General features: G+C 43.5%; 1 protein-coding gene across 1 annotated transcript in view; it reads left to right on the top strand.

Annotated features, from left to right (window-relative positions):
• Positions 1-2,613: 2,613 nt before the first annotated feature.
• col14a1a (collagen, type XIV, alpha 1a) overlaps positions 2,614-12,072 on the top strand; it is a gene marked incomplete at its 3' end in the record, with an annotated part of 214,852 nt that continues 205,393 nt past the window's right edge. The window contains exons 1-2 of the mRNA XM_079503710.1: positions 2,614-2,719; positions 5,132-5,250. Of these exons, the coding sequence (XP_079359836.1) occupies positions 5,157-5,250 (94 nt within the window). The 5' untranslated portion in view covers positions 2,614-2,719; positions 5,132-5,156. The remainder of the gene's footprint in view (positions 2,720-5,131; positions 5,251-12,072) is intronic.

Raw genomic sequence — 12,072 nt, 5'->3', positions numbered from 1 at the left:
CGACAACACCATACAACACCCAAAATACAAGCGTGCCAACAGAGCAGAGAGAAAGATGGAGAGTGAGACAGGGAGAGTAAAGAATGTACAACTATTAAATACATGTTATGCAAAATGCATACAAATGTTACTGCATAAATCACTATTACTGCTATTATTATTGTTATTAGCGCATGCTTCATGTCGGAGTATTTGTGCTTTACTGAGTACAGTTCTGGAACCATCAGATGGAATAGATAAAAGGAAGTGTTGGTTGTCATAAATAACATCAAACGAAACAGCTCCTCTACGGTATATGACCTGAGATTTTTAATGTGTGTAGCAGAGCTTGTTTCATGACATATAGTATTTCTCACAAAATATCTCCTACTGTAAATGTCACATCAAAGTGTCATCATCATGACTGTTTTCAAATAATACTGTGTTGCTCATTCTTTGTGCCACATGAGACCAAATACAGACGCAAGTCTTGAGGATTGCATGGTTCTCAACTCTGCAGGGACCACTGCAGTAGTCTACTGCTGGTCTTTACAGAAGAAATGGTATGCAACAGTATACTCCATAAACAGAGTGATTTGACCTGGGACATCATGTGATTGCAATAGACATTTTTCACACCAGCCATATTGACATGAAACATTATCGTAACTACAGGTTTTACAATGATACAAATGAACCACTTCAAATATACTTACACTTATACTTAAACCTTTATACTTAAAATGATGAATAGGGGCCTAGTGTAAACACAGACTTCCTGCTTTTAATGCAGACTATTAATCTTATGCAAATAAATTCACTTCAGGCTTGCAGGAGAGGTAAAGAGGGAACTACTGAAACAAGATGTTTAAGAATTTGTGGAAAATTGGATGTAATTCAGTAAAGGAAGACATTCTTAATAGTTTGTATTCTTTAGATTTACACTGAGTGCGGGAACTGGGTGTCCCAGTCCTTCTGTATGTGCGCTGATGAAGGAGAGAAGAACAACAGGATGAAGTTGACGAAAAAGAGGGAGGAGAAAAGGAAGGAGAAAGGCCATGGACAAGAATCACAATTCACTTAATTATAGTGTTGGGCATCTGGACAGTTGCTTTGGAGAGGCATGTGTGTGTGTGTTTGTGTGTGTGTGTGTGTGTGTGTGTGTGTGTGTGTGTGTGTGTGTGTGTGTGTGTGTGTGTGTGTGTGTGTGTGTGTGTGTGTGTGTGTGTGTGTGTGTGTATGTGACTGGGTTTTGAGTGCATGTGGAGTGTCTCCAGGGTACACCTGGAGTGTAGATATGCAGCGTTTCATCTTAGTCAGCCAGTGGCACATTTCACCAGTCTGTTTCCCATGCCTGCCATCCTCCCCCCTCAGGGTGATCATCACAGGCGTCTTGAACAGGCGTCAAGTAAATGGCGCTCATAGAAAACAAGTTTATTTAAACATTTTTTAGACAAGGCCTACCATATGTAGACAGACCCTGATGAAGACCTTCTAGGTTGATGGGCGTTGGTCATATTTGTTGCCTTGCTCAAAATAAAATAAAATAAAAGTATATGTATATCCTACATTTTTTTGCAAGTCTGCAGACTAGTTTACACCTTTTGGGAATTAAGCAGTATAGCCTACTACTTTGAAACCCCTTTTTGTACTGGGAATTAGGTGTCATAGATCTGTAATGATCATCTGGACTGGACCAAAATGGAGGAGTCAGGAGTTAGTGCTCTTCATGGTTTCGTCCTCAAAGTAGCAGTTTTTGTATTGACTTGTGTTTTCGTTCGAAATGTACCCATACTTCCTGTGAAATAAAGAATTCAATCAATTAATCAATCAATCAATCAATCAATCAATCAATCAATTACCTATATATTATATGATCATTCAAGCCTATATTTCAGGCAGTTGTTGAAAATGTCCTGTCCCGGAAGTTTTGTTTAGCTCAAGGATATTATTATTATTATTATTGTCTTTATCTGAATTGATCTGTCAACTGAAGCGGACGTTAAAATCTGCGCCAGTCACTCAGTCACTTAGTCAGAGTCAGTCAGTCAGTGTACCTTTAACATCCAGACAGCGCGCGGAGCATCAGGCATCAGCCTCTACCGGAGCACCTGCTTCTGCTCCGCGCGGAGACTGGAGAGAGTCAGATAGAAAACTTGGAAGCTGCCAAGTGTGTGGTACTGGTACTCGGCTTTTTCTACATGAGTTTTCACGAGCCAGGATACAGCAATGCAAACCATTTTAACAAGGTGGTTTGGGCTGTATATTCACCTAACAAACTAACAGGCAACTATAGGCAGCCGGACTGTCGTGGTCAAGGAAGGAAGAGGGCTACCAAGACAAGACAAAGTGCGCCAATTAAGGGGCTGAATAAGACGAATTGAATCGTGCAGTTCAGTTCGCAGCAGAACCTTCTGGTTCTCGCATCGCCCCTTCTCTCTTTCTTCAGTCCCGTCTCTCAAAACGGAAACGAGGCGAAGCAAAGCTGAGGGGTGAAGCGGAGGGCTGGGGAAGGGAGGGATAGCCGGAGGGAGGGATGGCTGAATAAACGAGGACAGAAACACCCACTCCCGAGCTCTCGTCTGGACGGACTGACCACATTGTATCCGGAGAGAGAGAAAGAGATCGAGGGAGGGAGTGTGTGTGTGAGAGAGAAACCCTTGAGTGTCTGTCAACGACTCTTGGGCATGCCGAGAACCTCCTCTGGGAATAAGGACGTTATTCATTGATGATTTGAAAGGTATGATGAAATGCTACTTCATTCATTCGTTGTGTGTGAGTGTAACAATCACAGGTGTACAGCCTGAACTGATTGCAGGCTATAGAGGCTATTATAGGAACCTCATACTAGAAATTAACTTAATCAAATGTCAACCCATAGGTTATTTAATATAATATACGAAGCGAAACTTAAGCACTCTAAACTAAACAATACCTACAATAAAAAATGGTAGGTATTAAAACTCAAACTCGAATAATCTTTCCAAAATACTTTTGTTGAGCATTTTTGAGCATTGTTCCTCCATGACTGAATTGTGCGTGCTGGTTTGAAATTGAGCATAATTATTTTGTGGGCTACTGTGTGCAGTTGCAAATGCCTGTAAGCCTACTTAATTTTGATATTTTTAACATGACTCTCATTAAATTAAGCTGGAAACTCAGCAATTAGAGCAAATGGTCGAATACTTCAACTTGAATATAACTTTCCAACGGGCCGTGCCGGTCATTAGAACTCAAATCAAATGTGCATATTTGTGAAGTGGTATAGTTGATAGTATTTCTAAACGGTGTGTGTGTGTGTGTGTGTGTGTGTGTGTGTGTGTGTGCGTGCGTGTGTGTGTGCGCGCGAGAGAGAGAGAGAGAGTAAAACAGAGGGAGACAAATAAGTTATTTTGCTTAATCCGCTTCATTATCCTGTCCTGGGGTTAATTTATGAATCATGGTATGATTAATACATTAGCCTTTAGGAAATGTTATTTCATAAGGAATTCTATGCTTCATTAAAACGAAATGTCATTACTTTTTTGGAATGCATAAATTCATTGGAGCATTACCATTAGGCCTACCAGATAAAAAACAACAGGGTATGGCCGCTCAGTTAAATATTGATTCAATAGTGACAACTTTGATCGACAAATTGCATTGTATCCTGAAAGATAAAACAACTAGTCTATTTTGTGTCCATTCTAAATTAGTAGCAGACTGGAGAGCAGTAGGAGAGAATGCAAAGTAGGAAATGAAGAGAAGACAAAAGGCTAGGGTTGAAATAAAGAGAATGGAAATAAATTAGGATATAGATGGGTTGGAGAAGAGAAGAATGGAGAACATATCTGTAGGGAATAGGGATAAGAGAGTGACGGGACAAGGTACATAATGAGAGGGAGGGTAGGTGAAGAAAGATGAAAGAGAGAAAAGAAGAAAATCTATGGAGAAATTAGAAGGGATGAAGAGGAGCAGAGAAGAGAGGATAGGAATGGGTGTTTGCAGTGCACTCCTTGCTTGGTCAGAAAACAACACTGGAAAAATGTTCCTCCTGTGAACTGTCAGTCAAACGATTGTCATGCCTCTTCTCTTCTCTTCTCTTCTCTTCTCTTCTCTTCTCTTCTCTTCTCTTCTCTTCTCTTCTCTTCTCTTCTCTTCTCTTCTCTTCTCTTCTCTTCTCTTCTCTTCTCTTCTCTTCTCTTCTCTTCTCTATTCACTCCCACTTGCAGACCCGGCCTGCTGTCGCTCTGTTGGTCTCTAGCATGTATGTGGTCTCTAGCATGTATGTGCACATGAGTGCAATCCATTCGGTGTCTCTATGCCTCTTTCTCCCTCTGTGACCCCCTTCTTGTCTGTCTGTCTGTCTGTCTGTCTGCCTGCCTGCCTGCCTGCCTGCCTGCCTGCCTGCCTGCCTGCCTGTCTGTCTGTCTGTCTGTCTGTCTGTCTGCCTGCCTGCCTGCCTGCCTGCCTGCCTGCCTGCCTGCCTGCCTGCCTGCCTGCCTGTCTGTCTGTCTGTCTGTCTGTCTGTCTGTCTGTCTGTCTCTAACAAAGTCTTCTACTGTTTCTCTTGGAGGGTAATCTCCATCAGCCCACTTTGTGTAGGCGGGGAGATTTAACAGCTTTTCTGTGGTCAGCTTAGACTGTCTGCACTGTAATGCTTACAGATGTTATGTTAGGTAGGGGAAACTGATTCCAGATCAGTGCCCTGAAGGGACAACATATATTGAAGGTGGGCCTCTGCCTCATGAATTGTTGGAATTGAATAGTGTTTGTACTGTCAATGGAATGTCTGTCTGTCCGTCTGTCCGTCTGTCTGTCTGTCTGTCTGTCTGTCTGTCTGTCTGTCTGTCTGTCTGTCTGTCTGTCTGTCTGTCTGTCTGTCTGTCTGTCTGTCTGTCTGTCTGTCTGTCTGTCGGTCGGTCGGTCAGTCCTGTTGATCTCTCGCTCTTTTCTCTTGTTACTTTTTCTGTGACATTCCTCTGATTGTTTTCTCACTGTCATTCATTGCTTTCATTCCCATTTTTGCCTTCTTTCTCCCTTTCTCTGGCTCTTTCTATCTCTGTTCTCCCCCTTCTCTCTTTCTTCTATAACTTATATTTCTCCCTGTCTCTCTCCCCCTCTCATTAATTTGTATTTTTCATTGTCTCTTACTCTCTTCGTCCTCCTGCAGGTCATAGTGCTGGTTGCCTGTAAGGATGTTGTCTGTGGGTCAGATCACATGGTGGCTGTGGGGTTCCCTGGTGCTCCTAACCTTCCTCTCCCATTCCTCGACCATGGCCCAAGGGCAAGGTAAGTCCTCCCATAGTATCTCCTATTTTTCTGTCCGCCTAACTTCAAACCCACACCTTCCTGACCTGTAGCTCTTCTCTTCTTGTCTGTCGACATACATCGCCCAATCTCCCTCCCTGCTCCTCTCATCCATTAATTCTTTTGACATTCTCCCCTCTCCTGTATTCCCTAAATGTGTCTATTATTCCATGCCCTTTTTGCTTAGCCGTCCAAATACACAGTTCCCTTAAAAAAATGGTTTTGTTTGGCCTCTTTCAATAGCACTTCTCTCCATGTGAGTTTTACTGTTTTGATTGATGCATGAGGTTTCAGTGCAGTCAACTCAAATCCTAATTCCAATCATATCACTTCCATATCAAGCTACCATTTCACCCCAACAGCATGTCATGTTGGACATATTGTCAATGCTACAGTGCTACCACGCCTCAGTGGGGCTTGAATAAATATGTTGTATTGTTGCATCTTGACAATCATCGATACTCACAAGCTGTGGTAATTAGCTACACGGTGCACTTAACAATATGCAGTGCCTTGAACTATTCAGTGTTCAGAATCTTATAGTAGTTGCAAAACAAATCTTTGCTGTGTTCAGTCAGTGCTACCAAATCAATCCTCTTCTGTCAGTGATGTGGCAGGACATTATTGTGTGCTCGAGTAGCGAGCTTAATGTTTTTACTTATTTGTTCTCCCATAGAACATTCAGGCATTCTTGTCCACATTTCTCTGCATTCGCTGCAACAAGTGTGTGTGTGTGTGTGTGTGTGTGTGTGTGTGTGTGTGTGTGTGTGTGTGTGTGTGTGTGTGTGTGTGTGTGTGTGTGTGTGCAATGAGAGTTCATCCTGGGCGCCTATAATCTTCATCATTGTCTCCCCCAGATCAGTCACTCAGACAGTCAGACAGCCTTCAGCTATAGCTGACGGCAAAAGTCCTGCTCCCTCTGTGTGTGTGTGTGTGTGTGTGTGCGTGCGTGCGTGCGTGCGTGCGTGCGTGCGTGCGTGCGTGCGTGCGTGCAACTGTGTGTGTGTGTGCGTGCGTGTGCGTGTGCGTGTGCGTGTGTGTGTGTGTGTGTGTGTGTGTGTGTGTGTGTGTGTGTGTGTGTGTGTGTGTGCATGCGCATGTGTTTCAGTCTGAATGAACTAAAGTCAGGAGACTTTGATTGATTGATTGAAAGTTTTATTAACAGTTTGCAGAATTACAGTACATTTCAAGCACAAACTCAATACAAAGGCTGTTAACTGTGAGTGGACGACCCAATTAAGCATTACACTTGTTTACAACAGGGTCCACCATGTTCAATTCATCAAAACATTTAGAGACGTACAAATAGACACTTCTATATAGACAAAGAACAGAACAGGAATTCATCATAATGGAGGTAAAAAGGGAAAAGAAACATATACAGTGAGGGGAAAAGGGGGGGGGGGGTGGATGGGGATTCAGATTTTACGGGGGCCAGTTTCGAATTGCAGCCATCCGTAGGTGCCCTTTGAGAGCGGTTTTGAAGAAGTCAAGGGATTCGCATGTCTTAATGACTGTTGGTAGGGTGTTCCACATTTTGGTGGCATAGGAGCGAAAAGAATTTAGTCCCTTGTTTGTGCCGAATCTGGGTTGTACATGGTTCGTTGCACTCCCTCTGGTGTTGTGGGTGTGGACTTCGTTAACATTAAGGAAGTATCTAGACAGGTACATGGGTATCTTGGTGGAGTATCGAATCTTGTGGACCAGACCCATTGCAAGATGCTGTACTCTGTCGCCAACCCTAAGCCATGCCAGTCTGTCAAAGTGGGCAGGGGTGAGGTGGGTTCGGGGGGTGAGGCCAAGTAGGAGCCTGACCAGTTTGTTTTGGGAAGTCTGGAGCCTAGTTTTAAGAGCCTTTGAGGTGCTGTGGTACCAGGAGGTGCATGCATAGTCAAAGAAGCCTTGTACGAGGGCTCCTGTTAAGGTCTTCAAGGTGTTTTTGTCGACCAGTGAGGAGATCCTGTAAAGGAATCTTGTTCTTTGGTTGACTTTTTTGATTACGTTGTCACCCACTCTAACCAAGAAGCCATTTGCCTTGCTGAGATTACAATTAGATCCAAAGAGAATGGATTCAGTTTTTCCCAGGTGTAAAGATAGTTTGTTATCAGCGAGCCAGGTGCAGATTCTACCGAGTTCAGAGCTGAGGGCATTTTCAACCGGCAGTTTGTCCCTGTCCAAGACCAGCAGTGCCGAGTCATCTGCGAACAGGAACAAGTTGCACTCACAAGCTGAAGTCATGTCGTTTACATATATTAGGAACAGTAGAGGCCCTAGTATGCTTCCTTGTGGAACGCCACAGCTCACTGGGAGGGGGGGGGGACAGTGTTCCGTTCACTTCCACCATCTGTTCTCTCCCCTCCAGGTAGGATTGCATCCAGCATGTGCTATCGAAACCAATTGCTTTTAGCTTGTTAACCAGTATGGAGTGGTTCACGGTGTCAAAAGCCTTTTGGAGGTCCAGCATGACCATGCCGCAGTATTTGCCAGCATCCACCTCTTGTTTGATGTGGTCGCTCAAATAGAGAAGGCATGTGTCAGTGGAGTGGGATGTTCTGAAGCCAGATTGGAACTCGTACAATAATTTGTTCGTGGCAAGATACTTTTCAACCTGTTCATAGACTATTTTTTCCATCACTTTCGAGATGGAGCTTAGAATAGAAATAGGGCGGTAGTTGCCGCGGTCTAATTTACTCCCTTTCTTGTGCAGGGGGGTTACTTTGGCGGTTTACTATGTGGGTGATGATTGGAGCTATAGAGATGGCTGAGTCTCTGAGAAATTTGGAGGGAATATTGTCAGGCCTTGTGGGGTTGGAGGGCACTCAGTTTCTTAAGTACCTCATCAGTTGTTACCATAACTAGTTTAAAATCGTCTTTACAAACACCTAGGTTTCTGTAGAAGGTTTTAATGTGCTCTACACCAAAGAGCCCAGAGTGGGAGGGCAGATTGTTAACCAGCGTTGTTGCTATGTTTGTAAAGAAGATGTTCAAGTAGTTGGCCACATCAAGCTTGTCAGTGATGAGAGTTTTGTTCGCTTTAATGTTTATGTTTGAAAACCTGGTTTTCAGTTTCTGACCGCAGCCTAGTTGGTTGTTGAGTAGCTTCCAGAGCTCTCGAGGATTGTTTTTGTTTTCCTCAGCTTTATTATTAATAAAGTTACTTTTGGCGGATTTGGTCATGGCAGTAACAATATTTCTTAGCCTGTTTCGTTGGGTTTTTAGGTTGTTCAGCTGAGCTTGGAGATCCCTGTTGAAGCGCTTGGCAAGCTTTGACTTGCATTTTAGAAATTCAGAGCATTTTTTGTCTCTGGCATTCGTTGCAGTCAGTATGTCCGAATTCATCCATGGCTCCGAGCGGGTTTTGACCCTGATGGTTCTCAGAGGAGCCATGTTGTTCAGTACTGATGTAAATTTGGTTTTGAAGCCAAGCCAAGCTTCTTCGACAAGTGTGCTTTTAAGCTCATCGGACCAATCCAGACTCTCCAATTCTTGGTTAAAGACCTCACTAGAGTAGGTTTTGAGGTCCCTTGATATGACTGATTTGTGGCAGCCAGACTTTGTTTTTTGTTTTTTGCGGGTACAGAATATCATGAAATGATCACTAAGCCCGCATACAATAACACCTTTCTTGGAGATTCTGGATTTGTCCGAGGTCAGAATGAGATCAATGACAGTTTGAGTAGAAACACACACTCTAGTGGGTTGGGTAATAGAGAGAGAGAGAGACAGAGTTTGTGTGAGAAATAAAGGGCGAGAGAGAGAGCACAAGTGCATGCCCTTGGCTCCACAGCGACCACAGAGGGAAAAGTCTACAAATGTTATCTGGATAGAGATCATATGAAAACTGCCCCTAGGGGCACTTTGACATTAACTGGCCCCACTGTGTGTGTGTTTGCATGCATGATTGCATGTGTGTGTGCGTGCGTCCGCCCGCGTGTGCATGTGTGTAGCTCACATTCCTTCCAGGTTGTGGAGTAAGAGGAGCAGGGAAGCGATTGGTGACTAAATGAACATTATACATAAAATTGTATTTTCTCCTTCATAAACTGTTGCCCAAACTCAGCAATCCACCAGAAAGTAATCCATTCTTTGATCTGCCTGTAAATCAATCAATGATTATTGATATCTGCCGATAAATTCTAATCCTAAACAGACATGATTGTAAAAACGCTAATTCTCAATATACAGTAAGTTAATAGTAATGGTCTAATAATGGTTAATTTAGCATGTGTGTTATTTTTGTACTCGCAGTTAAAACTGCATGGTCTTTATTTGTATTCATTCAAAATGAAAAAGTCCAGGATAGATAAGACATCATTGTTTTAAGATGTAACTAATCTCACTTCTTGTTCCTCTCTTCTTCTCCTACATAGTCTCTCTTTATTATTTCTATAATTCTTATTATTTGACCTCCCTCCAACCTCAGTCGTTTTCTCCTCTTTCTTTCCAGGCAATTTTTCTCATCCATCCTGACTGTGCTGCCTCCTACTCCCTGCCTTTTTCTCTTTCTCTCTCTCTCCTTCCTGTATACATTACATACTGTACATATATACGTACAGTATACATACTGTAGTGTACACTGTGTGTGTGTGTGTGTGTGTGTGTGCGTGTGTGTGTGTGTGTGTGTGTGTGTGTGTGTGTGTGTGTGTGTGTGCGTGTGCGCGTGTGCGCGTGTGTATTACAGTATCATGCACAGAATATGTGCCACAGATAGAAGAGTGTGTGTGTGTGTGTGTGTGCGTGCGTGCGTGCGTGCGTGCGTGCGTGCGTGCGTGCGTGCGTGCGTGCGTGCGTGCGTGCGTGCGTGCGTGCGCACTTTATTTACTCCATAAAGTGAGATGAGCATCATGAGGGTATTCCTTGTTGAGTCTGTCCGTGTGGCAACATTTGCTAACCTTTCATTTAGCCGGTCTGTCCCTTTAAGCGGCAGCATCTGGTCAGGGGGGATTTGAGCTGAGGATTAGTGGGCATTCTGCCTGTGGATGATGTTTGTATATACAACACGCGTGTCTGGATACCATCAGTGCTACGCCACCCACCCCAAAAACTGAGTCACACTCTTGAGTATGGTTTTACCCTGCAAATAATGTCCATCTTAATGCAGAAGGAGGAGAGGACTTTGTTCTTAATGTCCAGCTTAATTTAGAAGTTGACTTCAGTCGTTATTTTGCATTGAGATTCACCAAACGTATGTCAAATACTGGAACTTTATTTTGGCATTGTACCTGTCTATCTGTGTCACTTTTGTGCCCATATATGGAGATCTCTGTATCTACCTGTGTCTCTTTTATGCCCATATAGAGGGTATGCGCATGCATAAAGTGAATGGGAAATCAAGTGGCAAAGTGACTTGGCAAAGTGAGTTTAATATTGTTTAACGCCGTTTAATGCAATCAGATAGGACTTTTCTGTTTGGATGAATGGGCTGTCAAGGCCAGAAAAGTAGTTTTCTTCCACTCAGTAGGCGTTCCTGCATAACTTCTGTGTATGATGATGATGTCACGTGCATACCCTCTATAGGGAGTATATCATGGTATCCTGTATATTGGCATGCCCATACAGTATATGAACATAATATGCAACCGATATTATCGGTTGCATCGGTGGTTCTGGACAACCGCATAACCAAACAACTCGGTATTGTGTCCGCGCTATGCGGTCTGTCCCGTATATGCAAAGGACTATATAAGCGGTTGGATCTGTGGCTCTGGACAACTGGAGCTCCATATGCCTATGTATGGGCAATGGGCATAATATTGGGTTTGTTTATGGTTATGTCTGAGTCAGAGTGACGGGGCCATGATCGTCTGACACTCCTGACGGCACTCCCGTAGAGAATGTTTGAGTGGTGTTAATTAGCCGCTCCAACACTTGAGTATGTGTGTAGTCTCAGTACAAGAAAACGAGTGATTATGTAATTATTAGGCTACGTCATATCCTTGCCTTAATGAAATGAACTCATCAAAGGCATCGCTCACTTCACACTGGATGTGATTTTTAATATATTGTAGGATTGACAACAGCAGTAATGTCACATATTAGCGCTGCGTTACTGTCTCTTAGTTGTCATCTTTATACAGATAAGTGTGTACTGTATGTGTATATGTGGGTGCAGAAAGATATTTCTCTGCTTGCGTGCGTGCGTGCGTGCGTGTGTGTGTGTGTGCCTACTTGCATGTGTGTGTTTCTCTGTGTGCGTGCGTGCGTGCGTGCGTGCGTGCGTGCGTGCGTGCGTGCGTGCGTGCGTGCGTGCGTGCGTGCGTGCGTGTGTGTATGTGTGTGTGTACTTACCAGAAGCATCATTAGTTAGTTTAATTGATTTTGTTGATTAGCTGACTGCCCGGGTCAATGCTGTGCTCCAAGTCACATCGCCCAAGATTAGGTGTTCCAGAACTCATTTGAAGCTGACGCATTTCCATTAGAAAGAAATGGAGAGAGTGTGTGTGTGTGTGTGTGTGTGTGTGTGTGTGTGTGTGTGTGTGTGTGTGTGTGTGTGTGTGTGTGTGTGTGTGTGTGTGTGTGTGTGTGTGTGTGTGTGTTGGGAGGGGGTGGGGGGGGGTTGTATGTGTGTGTTAGAGAGCCGATTGGTGTATTAGTATGGACAGGAGTGTTTTCCAATAACATCAGTAATAATGGACAGGGAGAGAAGCTGATGATGAGAACTCATTTATTCATAAATGAAGGGGAAGATGAGAATGAACAAACCTGTTTTGAATGTATAAACTACATAAACCTCTTCCATCCTCGTTAAGCCAGTTCCATTCCTAGATGCTGTACGTTTGACTATACCACACAATTGTTTGCAAT

Source organism: Electrona antarctica (genome assembly GCF_951216825.1).
Source record: "Electrona antarctica genome assembly, chromosome: 6".
NCBI lineage: Eukaryota > Metazoa > Chordata > Actinopteri > Myctophiformes > Myctophidae > Electrona > Electrona antarctica.
This window is presented reverse-complemented; position numbering and strand designations above follow the sequence as displayed.